This window comes from Manacus vitellinus, unplaced genomic scaffold, assembly GCF_001715985.3.
Source record: "Manacus vitellinus isolate BGI_N305 unplaced genomic scaffold, ASM171598v3 scaffold_58_pilon, whole genome shotgun sequence".
Taxonomy (NCBI): Eukaryota; Metazoa; Chordata; class Aves; order Passeriformes; family Pipridae; genus Manacus; species Manacus vitellinus.
The window spans coordinates 1,138,117-1,151,477 of NW_021940671.1; the positions used below are offsets into that span (position 1 = coordinate 1,138,117).

The window sequence follows — 13,361 nt, forward strand, 5'->3', positions numbered from 1 at the left end:
GCAGCCTCCTCTAAATGCATTATATCTCTCACCCATAGATGGAAGGCCCCCCAATGCATTAAAATTCCGTATTTTAAAACATAAGTCCTAGTTAAATATGTTTCAATACCTCTTGAACCTATTGCAGTCAGTTCTCTCTCCTCTTTATGGGAAAAAGGCTTCCAAGGGATACACTGCTCCTCTCCCTGGACGACCTCTGCTCCCAGCAGCGAGTTTCTCCACTCAAAAAGGAGAAGGAATCCATCCCTTCCCACCACATGGGCCCTCCCTTCCCATCAGCAGGTGGTGCTGGCTGAGCAGGAGAGGAGCAGGAGAGGAGCCCGAAGCTGCGACATTGCAGGACAGCCACACAAACAGCCTTTCTCCTGGAAAGGGCCCCAGTTACATGTTATGCACTTGAGAAGAACCCTGTGCAGAAGTTCAGCTTCCCAAAAGTGCCACACAACAAAAGCTGAAGCACCACTTCAACTATAAATAGTTGAGCAATATACTGTGCCAGATTATCATCCAGTCAGGTATAAATTTGACCACATGTGGCAAAACACTGCAGAAGCTTTGCAACATTCTACTTGCCAGATGGAGCTTTGGAGGTAGGCAAGTTAACTTCAGTCATCCTCTGTCTTGACACTAAAAGTGAACAGTTTATAATCACATAAATAAGCTTCTACAACAATTAAGGTGTCCTGCCCAGGAACCTCTTCCATATACACTAGAAAAACCCCAAGCTATTGAAACAAAGTTTCTATTTGTTGATTTGTTTTGTCAGTTTTCTGTCTATCACCAGAGAAGTCACAATATTCATCTTGCAGGAAATCAATGAGACTATCAGCGACCTGAATCGAAACAATCTAAAAACAATAAGAGAAAAAAAAAGTGGAATTGCCTAGTCAGAGAAATATGAAAACTGTTCATCTTGCTAGGGAATCTCTCTAATCTGCTGTTGTGAAGGAATCTACACAAATACATCAGGAGTACTCTTTAAAGCTGAATACCCAGCAGGATTCCAAAACGGCTACAGAGTGCTCACCTTCTGAAATATCCCCTCAGCACATTAATGGCTGTGGTCTCCTCCAGCACTTCAAATTAAACTCTTTGGTAGATACTGCAGAGACTCTTGTGCTGTGGCCGTTCTGCTGTGGCTCGGAGAAGCTGTGTGCACCTGCAGAGAGAAGGTCTTCCAAGTGTTCCCTACCGTGCATGTGCTGGCAAAGGCAGGATCTCATTTTTCCTCCTGTGCAATTTTACAGGATGACAGGTTTAGCCTCAAACCTCTCGTAAAGATGCCTTTTGTTCCTCTCCCCGAACGAGCTGATCTCGGATCTGTAATAGGATTTTATTTGGAGGACATGACCTTGCGTAGAAAGTCTCAAAGGCCTGGGAGGGGATAACTGTGGCTACCGTGAGGAGGTTGTGAGGGGTGAGGGGATTATCCACGAGTGCAGCCCCGGGGCTGTGCAGAGCCAGGGGAGACAACACTGCTGGTCAGTGAGGAACTGGGCTGGGTGAGGCAGCGGCTGTGTCCAGCCTCACCCGGCTCCACAGCCAGAGAATCTTCCAGTGTCTGGCTCCAGCATGTTCAGGCTTTAAAAAATTGCAGCATAAATTTGTATCCCTTCTTCCAGCAGCCGTCAGAACCACGTCAGGAAGGGGTTTCCATCACGCCGGGAAATAACAGCAGGAAAAGGAACCAGTCTCCGGACCTGGTTCCATTTGCACCACGTGCTGTGCCCAAAGAGTGTCAGCAGTGCTGCAGGTGATTTCCTGGAGAAGGCTGGATGTTGATGGAGACATTAAATAACATCTGCAGCTCTGGCAGATCCATCGTGGTTGCAAAGCATGAGACACTGGTCACACTGGAGAAGTTTCCTGACCTGCCCAGTCTACCTGGGGGTCCCTGTCTGTCCCACAGACCTGGTGTCACTGATTGGCACAGGATTTCAGAGCAGCACTCCCTTGGGAGCACAGCTCAACGCTAGGCCCGTGGTTTGTGGCAGGAACCTGTTGTACAAGATATCTGAGCTGAAATATGCTTTTTAACCAATGTTTAATTTGCAACTCTGGTGCAAAATGCGAGATTCCTCATTGTGCTGTGGTACCACCAATTCCTGAAGCCCATAGTTAGCTACGGAACCAGACCAAGAGGTTTAAAGTGGGATGGGGATGCAGTTTGTAACTGTTTCAGTGGCCTTGTTGGTCATGAATATATAGAATAATGGAAAAGATTTATGCAATCAACAGCCAGAACATTATCACCAGTGCCACAAACAGGAAGAGGCGGGAAAGGAACTGCTCATCCACATATTGAGGAGTCCCTGGAACAGCTGGAAAACAGGAAGTGAAAAAAAAAGAAACAAAAAACAGTTCAGCTCTTTCCTCTTCTCCAGGATCATGCATACTCTGAACACAGTAGACAGTGCTGAGCCAAGTTCACTGTTCCCAAAGAACTTCACTACCTCTACCTGAGCTGCCTCTGTTCCTTCCCACCAAGGTGAAACCTCTGAACAAGGAAATGGTAAAAGGGTCAGAGCTGTGCAGCCCTGGCCAAGAGAACTAATGAAAAGCACATGAGCTCTAAAACTCAAGCTGTGCCTTTCTGGAACTGCTGCATTGAATCCACCAAGGAAAAACAGATAAAGGAGTTGGTTAAATTATGGCTGTTACAACAGCACATATTTACACACTCCTGGCTCAGTCACCACACACACAGATTTTTAGGGGACACTTAACTATGGTTAATAGGGAAGGTAACTGGACCCAAGGATAGCACAGGACTGTGGCAACACAGCTGTGACATGAAGAATGAGTTTCTTCCTCGTAATTCCTGTGCCATATGACATGGTGGAAGATTTGCCAGGCACAACCATTCACAGAGGAAGTCCAGAAAATCCTGGGCAGTAAGTTTTCTTGTTCAAAACAGACAGACTCAGATTGTCTCCAGTGCAGATGGGGAAGAGGTTTTCTAGGGATTACTTAATTTTCAGAGAGCAAGGTCACCACTTGGAGTAACCCAACTGGTTTTTGTTAATCAAAACCAGCAAAATAATTTCACTAGTAAGTTACTTCTTGTGGAATACAGATGACTGTCTCAGAGATAAATTTCTGAAAAAGGAACAATCTTTGCATTCATTATTTCGTGGTACAGAGCACGTTTAAATTTTTCCTTCTCATCTTGCAGGAAATGGTCCTTTCCTGCTGTTTTCAAAATCTAGGTCTCCTTCATACACCCCTAGTGACTCCTTTTTATTATTAGAAACTCTAGTCCAATTTGTCTCATTTTTCAGAGGGAGTCTGCTGAGTACCAGAGGAGACATCTGAATTAAAGGGGAGAAGTCTCCAGTGCCACTGTCCCTCTCCAGTGCCACTGTTCCCCCAGGAGGGCCTTTAAATGATACGGAAGGGACAAACTTGATTCTTTATGAGCCCGTGTACAAAATGTGTCAGCCATAAACCATGTTCTGTGCTGTGCCCTCATGTTGTGTTTCTGTTCACAGCACTTGTTATTGCTGAGAACATTCTGTCATTGTAGCAGGTTATTTGTTTCAGAGTTACAAGGGAGTTTGTAACATGTTTGTGACAGGAGGTGGAGGTGGATCTGTGGTACCTGGAGGAGGTCGCCCGTCGTTTATGTTGAAGGCTGTTGCAAATATACCAAAGGGAAACGCCCCGATTCCAAAGGACATCTGGAAGCCACCATCACCAAAGCCAAAGCCCTGGAACCCCTGCAGAGAACAAAGCAGCAGGAGACAAAAAAGGTAACAATCATTTAAAGCCTATTTCAGAATATTGTGTAGAAGTGCAGACATTCCCTCCCTCTGGCTCTCCTCCACCTAAAGGAAGGCCATGCTGTCTGACAACTTTCCCTCCGACACACTATTGTAAATATCTCCTTAGTTCTCCTGGTTTTAAAATGTTTCACACAGTAGCAAACTTTGCAGAGCAACCCAAAACTTTGAGAAAATGAAAACTAGGAACCACAGTTTTTGCTTGAAAGCCACAAGTTCACAAAAGTGTATCTGTAACATTTCTCAGCTTAAAGTAGTAGATATTTGCCAATGTATCAAAATCAACATTACCAATCCTATTTAGAATGTCTAAACAATGTATTGTGTGTTAATAGCTATTAGCCACATAACTATAAGAAAGGCATTTTAAAAAAATAATCTACATTGATTTTCTTGATACATGTGCATCATTCAAACACTCAGTGAAGTGATAAATTGCCAGTGGGATGCAAAGAGCATTATAAGGAATAGTACAAAAAAAAAAATTTACCAGGGGGACTCTAATTAAGGTGTCAGATAAAGTCACCTGGGGCAGGAATGCAAGACATAAAGAAAGGAGGAAAAAAGGAAGAGTTACAATGCAACACTGACCCCATGGGATCCAGACTAAAACACCACATCAAGTCAAAAGACAAGTCTTGTGAATGGAGATGAATCCTGCTGTGGAGAAGCACTGTGCTACTGGAGGACCAGCAGTGTGTGGATCTAGAGAGTTGTGTCATGTTTAAAAACTGCTGAGAGCCCACACTTCTGTAATCCAGCCACCTGCCCTCATCTCAGAACTGAAACAGTGATACCAGTTCTGAAAGACCCTCTGGTCTGTCACCTCCCAACAGTGGGAGGACAAAGATGATTTCACTCATATAATAAAAGCCAAACATTTCTGAACCGAGCCTTGATTTGAGGAGTTGGTCTTTTGACTGTGACTCTTCTCAAGGACTTTGCCATAAACTATGAGGGACAGCAAAGCTCTCTGTGTGCAGGTACAGGGCTTGTAGGGAACAGGAGGGCAGCATCGCTGCTGGTCTTCGTACCAGACTCCTCTGACTTCCAGCAGCACCAGCTCAAAGGTTCAAACAAGGTGCAGGAGATGATTTAATAAGGCAGCAACTCCCTTAACAGCTGAGCTCCCAACATATTCAATACAGAAATGTGCCTTAATCACACCCAGCAGAGTTGTTTGCCTGCAGCATGAGGCAGATAAATCCTCCCTGAGGACCCCAGGCTGTGTTACATGGAAATGTGCCACTGTTTCATCAGGTCCTGCTGAAGAACTGTCCTACTGCCTTCTCCCACATCTGCTCAGCCTGTGCCAGCTGCTGTTTACATGCACTCCATGTCATCTCCTCAACAACACCAGAGATCCCTCTCCACATGAACATGTATCCAACAGATACCTTCTTTCTTTTGCTTGTAATGCCATGGTACAGTAACATCCCACAGAAATTACAGAAGCAGGTTTCAGTGCCAGAAATCCCAGTTCATACATGAATTATGTATTTCCATGACAGGTATATTTTGATGGAAACACACTTCCACAATGGATTTTCAAAGCAAAGTGTTCCTTGTATTTACATGGGAAACAATTGAGCATGAAGAGCATTTCCAGTGATACCACACTGGGCCATTTTCACAAAGCACAATCCAAGTTAGCCCGTTCTTTGGGATGCTAAAGAGTACTGTAGGAATGGAGTTTTCTGCCACACCACAGCTATGAATGATTCATGACCAGCCAACTGGGGATGAGCAAGATGTGTAAGCTGCAGGATCCTCACACAGGATCTCAAGCACACACTGTGTCCTCCAGGAGGAATAAATACCACCATCAACAAAAACAGCTCATCAGCCCAAGCTTGTTTCTTCACTTACCCCTCTGTTCTCTGGTTCAGGTCTCTGTCCTTGGGGTCGTGGTGGAGTTTTCTCTCTGCAGGAAGTTATGAAATTAGCTCAAGTGCAAGGACACATGACAGCAGTGTCTGCAATAGCCTGGCTAATAAGGCAGAGCAACCACAAAGCTCGGTCCCACAGGGCCAGGCTGCAGCAGAGCTGGAGCAGTGTGTGAGAGAGCCAACCCCCAGCTCCTGGACCTTCAGCAGCACATCCCCAAATTATTGCTGTGCTTTTGAATAACAGAAGTCCCATTGCAAAGGCTAAAAACTCAGGACATGAACATTTTATAGGAGCTTATCCAGCCAGATAACAATCATTGCAACCTGCCACTTGTAACTGATAATTAACACCCAGTTAAAATTCAAATGAATTGCCAGTTGAACATGAAATGAGGTGTGTAAACCCAGGCCCTGAAAAAGCCAGAAATATTTGGCAGAAATGTCAGTTCTATCTATCTTTTGACAAAGTATTACGAATTATGAATCCAGCACTTTGACAGATTAATCTTAAGACAGCTAACTAAAGTTTCATCTTTAGCTTTCAAACAAAAATAGTTGTATTTAGGTTTCTTACCTGGGGTCCTGCTGCCCAGTGCTACCTCTTCCATACAGAGGAATAACTTTATCTCGACTGATTCCTGCTTTGCATACAGGACACACTTGCCTGTTTGGCCTGGTCTCTAGCCACTAAAAGAAAGGACATGATAAGGAAACTAGTAAATGACCATGAAACAACAATATCCAAACCTCATTTGCAGCCAGGCAGAGAGACTTTAGCAATTCCTCAGAAAGCCCCAGAGCAAACCATTTTAATAAGTGCCAAGTGCTCTCCAAAATGGAGCTGGCACTTTGGCTGTTGTTCTGGTATGATCCACTTGCTGATGTGCACACATTCAGACCTGCCCTGGAGTAAAATATGAAGAAATAAACAGTGCCAAGAGTCCTGCATAGGCCCAGGGCTAAGTGCAGACACCCTCCTTTCACCCAGCTTTTCCATAAGGTACCACAATGTAAAACATTACAAATGCAGAGAGAAGTACACCCAGCACTTAAACCTGCAAAGGAACCCCCTACAGTAATTCTACCAATACTGGAAATGCTCAGGTGGAACAGAATTAAGTTTTCATGCTGAAAGAGCAGTTTGCAAGGTGTTGCACATGCAGTTGCATTAGCAGGTTGTGATTGCCCTGGAAAGAAAAGTACATTTAAAAAGAGGGGGATACTCCAGAGAACCAAGGGCTTTATTGAGCAACAGGAGCTGATGAAAGACAAAGTAAAAGGAAACCTGTCTTACCTGATGTAAACAAGGCCAACTGTGAGCATTCCCAGGACAATTTGTTCGCAGAGCAGAAAAAGGAGGAAAATAGAATTAGTTACTGACAACTCGATCCGACAAATGTACACGGACAGCACGGCCTGGCCACAGCAGAACCCTGGAATCCAGCTGGGCCAGTTCTGTAACCTCCCATTAAAGTAATTTTTGAAAGTACAGCCCAAGACTGATCTCCACTGGTTCTTTCAGGTTACACAATCTAAGCAGCAAAGGTGGTTCTGTGCATATCCCCTTCGATTCCTCGTCCCCTTCCACACCAAAGGCCCACACAGAGGCTGCATCAGTCCTGGGGTTCACTGTGCAAACTGGCTATTCTGAGACCATGGAAAGATATCTCTGAGCTAAGATGCAAATGAGCAAGATGTCAGTAATGAGACTTCAGGATCTTAAAAGATTTAGCTGAAACATCAGCCACATTCACAGAATCATGGAATAACTCAGGCTGGACAGTACCTCAGGTAGCCTGTAGTCTAACCTGATGCTCAGAGCAGGGTCAGCTGGGTCAGACCCAGTTGCTCAGGGCAGAAAAATTCCCATTATACAGATTAAATTAATATGGCAAATTAAAAAAAGGTCAAAGAAAACAAGGCTACAAGACAAAACTGCAAACAGCCATCTGCTCTCAAAATGGTCTCGACAACCCTATTCAGACAAGACACATGCTATTTTTAAGGTTCCATTCTTCCAGATCCCTTTGTGCAATAATTCAATCTAATTTTATCTTAACAAGCCATTAGCCAGTGATTTTCCATCTCCTCAAATAAAAAATCTGGATTTTCAGATGTTACGTACATTTACACAGAAAAGAAATGCTCTTTTAGGCCTCTTTTTATTAAAGATTTAGCCTACTGTGTAAAATAACCCCCCAAACCCCCACATTTGGCCATGTCAATCCTTAACAACTTCCTAACATTCAAGAAAGAGTATATTCAAACCAAGTTACCCAAATTAGAAATGCTGCACGTGTATTATATCTGTGCTGTACATTATTTCCATGTCAGATCAAAGAACTGAGAAGTTCCTATTACAACTGCAATACCATGGAAAAAGAGAAATACCCCACATGGAAAAGCTTATTGCCTTTTTTTTTTCCTTTTTATGGTTTCAAAGGAAAAAACAGCCAAGCCTGTGGGAGAAACTACAGTTTGGCCTCCATGACCTGGATTCAAAGGCAGGTTTAGGTCTGCACAGGTTAGAAAGGTCTAAAGAAGATGTCTGTGCTAGGCCAGACAGTACAAATAAAATAACACAAGCAGTATCAATGAGCTCTGAACTGTCTGTGTGGGGCTGCTTGTTTGCTTTTACAAAATAATCACAATATTCTGAGTTGGAAGGGACCCACAGGGCTCATCGAGTCCAACTCTTACAGGAAGGGCCAGAAGTACAGAAGTGTAAGATGCAAGAAACCCCCTCCTGGACCGTGAGCAAAGAACAACAGCCGAGAAGCTTCTCCCAAACCAAACCCCTGGTCCTTACTCATTTCATACAGGACATTTGGCATCTGAAATTATAAAAAGCACAGGATTCTATGGGATCAGCTGGATGGTGCTGATCTACAGGCTGAGCTGTGGGGGTGGGAGCACTTACCAGAAGAGGTGCCCACACAAGCTGATCACTGCATCCTTGGCAGTGTCCAGGCAGATGTTACATTCAAAAGTGTTGTCCTGATTAGTGTTGTCCCCGGGACCGTTGCTGCTGCTGCCACTGGTCCCTCCAGTGCTGGAGCTCTTGGTTGATGCAGAAGCTGTGGGTCCTTTGCTTGCCATCCTCAAGAACTACCCAGACACAAGGTCAAGAAAATTTTCCTGTTGGAATCCTAGCAGTGAGAAAGGGAAAAAAAAACAAACAAACCCAACTTCTTGCCATTATAACATTGCATTCTGGTCCTGTTCCAAACTGGTAGTGATTTATCTAAGAAGCTCTTGAATCCTGTTGTTGATGGTTTTAGTCTAACATAGCCAAGAGGGATCTTTTTTTAGAAACTAAGCTACTTTACAGTCCTGTAGTATGACCTGGCTGGTGTGTGACCTGTATTTTACTGTTACTGATAAGCAACTGAGATCCACAGCCTAAACAACCCCCCTGTATTTTCTCAGAAATGCCATTTGCTGGAAGAGGAATGAGCTCACCTAGTCACACACGCTCTTCCAAAATTCAAGACAAGTTAGAACTGCAAGTGCAGTCTGAAATGGGATTTAATCATGAAGCCATTCTCAGTTTGGACAGACTGACGATGCAGAGTTCAGTGTTCATTAGTTTGGAATATTAATGATAATAATGATAAGCAAAGGCAGCTTAGAACTTGATTTGTCTCCTGAGCCGTATATTGCTGCTATCACAGCAGTGTGTTGATACAACTATCAAACATTTCTAGTACTTTCAAACTATCAAGCATTTCTAATGCAGTAGTAATGCAGAAGTACTAAAAATGGTACCTTAATGCTCTTTAATTTTACTCACTACTCATTAACATCATCATATTTAGCAGGGAACACCATTTATTTTACTTCAGTAGCAACAACCTCCACAGTCTCATCCTTGATATGTAAATTCCACAGTACCTAAATCTTTGAGACTCAGCACAAGGCATTTACATTTCCAGAAACAAACACTCTTAGCAGTGTAATATTTTTAATCTAAGAACTAAGAGAGTTTCAGCAGTTAGATATATTAATTCACTAAAACAAAAATGTTTAAAATATTCCACTGTGCTTTCCATGAAACTCTGACATGTTGCTGCTGCAGGAACAGGAATACTTAGTTAAGGTTATGAGAAAAAACAGGTGATTATCTGACCTTTTTGCAAGTGTACAAACAGTGAAGCACTTTCAAAGGGCAACTTGAATTTTTCAGAGGAATTTTTTTGCAAACTCACCCCACAGGCATTAAAGGCTTTCCTTGGGGTCACCTCTTTGTAGCAGAGCTGCAGAACAGGTGCAGGGCAGCAAAAGAAAACCTCAGGATCTCTGGCTGTTGCTGCCAGCAGCTTTTGTCATACCACACAGTCCCACAGCACGGTCAAGGAAGCCTCACACTCAAGCCTGGTGAAGTATTGCAGCAGAGACACTCAGTTCCAGCAGGTGGAATGTATTTCTGCAGAGCTTTTTCACTCAGTTACATCATTTTGCACAGTGTCCCAGAAGGGCAGCTTTGTATTCACAGATGCTGCACTTCAACATACGCTGCTTTCAGCAGTGCTGACTCTCAGCATTTCACACCATGACTTCATTTACACTCAGTGCATTGTACAGAATCCAAATTCCTGTCTGTTCAAGGCAGATGGAAATGCTGCCAGCCCACAAACTATATGCTAAAGACACTTGGATTTTTCACACATCCTTACTACCAGAATCTTCAGCCTGTCTTACTCAGTAGTTTACGTGAAAACTCACCAACCTGGACCCATATATATAAATATCAAAATTTAGAGAACCTCATTAAAACTAAGGAGTTCAACACACTGTAAAAAACACAGCATTACTTTATGGAATGTCTGGGTCTTCTGTGTCTTATGTCTTGACATATAACACAAGGAAAGGATGTAGAAGAGACAAATAAATTAATTTCTGTGTTCCTTAAAACAATGTGGAAAAAAATGTAATTTTCTACAAATTAAATTCCATAAATTTAACACCACAAATCTGGAAACTTATCAAAAAGATAAAATCTGTATCTTCACCAGCACCTACTAAAAAAACCCTTAGCTTTCAGTAACTGTGAAAAATTAATAAATCATTAAGTTACTGAACTATCAGTAGGAAATGAAATGAAATAAAACGGCTAAGAAGAAGAAGAAAGATCAAAATGATACAACACAGGAGGTACTGGATCTCCTGTCCCAGAAGAGGGTCATTCCTTAGTCTGTACTGGGGATCCCCTCCTAATTATTTGTCCACTGGCTGATTGGGCCCAATGACTTATTAGGATATAACCAATTTAAAATATCAAAAATATATCAAAACACAACAGTAAAAATAATCAGTCTCATCCTGAAAAGCCTTCTCACACATTTGCTCTTGTCCCTGGGATATCATTTAACACACCCAGGTCTGTAACAAGTGCTGCTGGGTCTGTTCATCTGCCAGTCCAGCTGCACATGTGCAAAGAAGCAAACATGAAACAGTATCCAGTGGCTCATTTCCATTTGTTAATCATATATTGTGTCACTTGTGAGTGTGCCCTGTGGATCCTGAAGTCAATGTTCAACTGCAAATTCACCTGCTCTGAGTGTAGAACGAGCTCAAAATTGTTGAACTGTCACTTGAACTACCTCAGCTCTGAGACAAAACTCTTTAGGGAAAAAAACCCCAAACCAACAAACCATAAGCAAACCACACACTAAAAAAACCAACAATCAAGACAACAGGCCAAACCAACCCCATTTTCATTTTGATTTAGAGTTCAGAAGGAAGACTGTGAGTACACTGGTATAGAAGATGACTTTTGGGGTTAAGTAAACAGAATTTAGAGTTGCCAGTGGAGGTTTGCCAAACTCTGGTCTCCAAATCAAGCCCAGAAGCATGATAAGTAGCAAACAAGTGAAAGGATATAAAAATCAGCTGATATCTAACAGAGAGCATTTAAAGATCTTGTCTTTTCTCCTTACTTTTTTGCTCTTTAGGTATTGACAGGAAAACAGCATCTTTGTTACTTAAAAGCCACCTATATTAACTGTTTATTTCCTTTAAATCATGATCCCTATGATATCCCAACAGACCGTTCTGACATTTACTACACCCGAGAATCAAGTGGATGGACAGTCAAGAAACAAGGAACTCTACTGCAAGTCAGCTTCCTAAATAAAAAAGTCTGGTGGAGCTGAAGAAGACATGGAGGTGAAGATACATGAGATGGTGGAACTGGTCCTCGGGGAGGCACACGGGACACCGGGACAGCCGGGAGCTCCACGATGGGGGTAAGTGCAAGGGAGGGTCTGGTTTAGTATTTTCAATGTATTGTGTAAGCACTGGGTACAGATCTCACCAACTGGCAGCAAGAAAGACCTTTTACTGCAGGAGCTGAATGGCTGCTGTCACAGGTCCCGTTTCTGAACCCAGCAAATGAGAATGACTGCCTTTGCCAAGGTGCACTGACCCAACCCTAAAAACATAGGAAAAACGCTTCAAGCCAGACTGGCAGAGTTTCCACTACAAGTTAAAGCATGCAGAAAAAAAAAAAAATCTTACTTTATCTAGGATTACTGAAATTGAAATAATCCAAAGCTAGTTTGTTTGCAAAACAAGCTCGGATTTAGTTCCTGAACCTTTTGCAGTTTAAATCAAAAAGAAAACTTGTTGGATTATTTTTCTTATCACTACAGTGACATTTTCTGACACGTGTGACAAATTTTATGAAAGGAATATTAACATCAGAAATTCTATCTCAACCTAAAACTAATACTCAGAGTAGTATAAATACACCCACTCAAAAGTCAAACAAAAATCTAATATCTAACCTATTACAATTGCCTGGGCTTCAAATATAACAACCAGGTAACCTCAGCTGATAATTGCTGACAGGGCCTAGAAGAAAGTACACTGACTTCTTGACAGTCATTTTTAGATATTCTTAGCAAACACGACTGTCCTTCTGTTAATCATTAAATATCCATTTATCTCTCGATACCTTTTTACTCTTTTCTGTCTCCCAAACCTGTTACATTTTAACTCCTTGGGAACATTTCCCGAGTTCATCTTTTCACTTCCTGCAACCTGCACAGCACCGGGCACCAGCTTTTCAGTATTAGCACGAAGTGGTCTCAAAACTCATGTGATCACTTGCTCTTGCAAAACCAGCCATTTGCCTTCCAGCCCAACGTGCCCTTGCTTGGCCTCGTTTCTTTAATTGGGATTCTGCAACGTACTTCTGTGTTACGGCCCCTGTTCCCGGGGAGAGGGCCCAGCTGAGGGGCTGTTTTGGGAACCCCAAGGATTCGAGGCACCTCACGAACGCAAACAGTGAAAAACCTCAAGCGATTAAAGTAATTACTTTTTTATCCATTCCATAAAGGTTTAATATAGACCCTAAGAAAAACCTTTTAACAAAGATATTATCCTCTTACCTCACAAAGTCCAAAGGGAAAAAGAAAAAAAACCAAACCAAACAAAGAGCACTGCTATAAGCACTCGGGTAATGCTGCCCGAGCTGGGCTGCAGCGCCGTGACAGGGACGTGCCGGGCTGACCGGGTTAGCAGAAAACGTGAAAATAACACCAAATACGACAGCAATGACGTGGTTTGAGAAGCAATAGGCGATTCTTAACATATAAGTAATTCTCGAAATGTCAGTAATGCCATGTACCAGAAACTGATGCCCGTGACATTACCAGGGCCAGACCCCTGTACATCCCCAGAGCCG

The 13,361-nt window shown here is 42.8% G+C and overlaps 2 protein-coding genes across 3 annotated transcripts in view; one reads left to right on the forward strand and one right to left on the reverse strand.

Annotated features, from left to right (window-relative positions):
* Window positions 1-726: 726 nt before the first annotated feature.
* Window positions 727-13,249, reverse strand: RNF185 (ring finger protein 185). 2 transcript variants are annotated; one of them, XM_018081914.1, is made up of 8 exons: window positions 13,066-13,249; window positions 9,880-10,045; window positions 8,592-8,820; window positions 6,966-6,984; window positions 6,246-6,358; window positions 5,652-5,706; window positions 3,602-3,719; window positions 727-2,321 (listed from the first exon to the last, which is right to left on the reverse strand). In XM_018081914.1, the coding sequence occupies exons 3-8, from the start codon at window positions 8,768-8,770 to the stop codon at window positions 2,224-2,226; spliced, it is 582 nt and encodes a 193-aa protein (XP_017937403.1). In that variant the 5' UTR covers window positions 8,771-8,820; window positions 9,880-10,045; window positions 13,066-13,249; the 3' UTR covers window positions 727-2,223. The 2 variants fall into 2 exon arrangements, with proteins under 2 accessions (XP_017937403.1, XP_008924006.1); XM_008925758.2 differs by lacking the exon at window positions 13,066-13,249 and having other exon boundaries at window positions 9,880-10,496.
* Window positions 3,584-13,361, forward strand: part of CUNH12orf43 (chromosome unknown C12orf43 homolog) — a 16,015-nt gene continuing 6,237 nt past the window's right edge. Inside the window, 3 exon segments of the mRNA XM_018081915.2 lie at window positions 3,584-3,752; window positions 11,720-11,907; window positions 11,909-11,919. Of these exon segments, the coding sequence (XP_017937404.1) occupies window positions 11,834-11,907; window positions 11,909-11,919 (85 nt within the window). The 5' untranslated portion in view covers window positions 3,584-3,752; window positions 11,720-11,833.

What these genes read in the sequence shown, in the direction of transcription:
- RNF185 (XM_018081914.1), bottom strand. Translation starts at nt 8,770, where the DNA reads ATGGCAAGCAAAGGACCCACAGCTTCTGCATCAACCAAGAGCTCCAGC. An exon ending in CTGAACCAGAGAACAGAGGG is followed by an intron (nt 3,720 to 5,651) that starts GTAAGTGAAGAA and finishes TGTTCTCTGCAG; the next exon opens with GGGTTCCAGGGCTTTGGCTT. An exon ending in CGACGGGCGACCTCCTCCAG is followed by an intron (nt 2,322 to 3,601) that starts GTACCACAGATC and finishes CCTGTTTTCCAG; the next exon opens with CTGTTCCAGGGACTCCTCAA.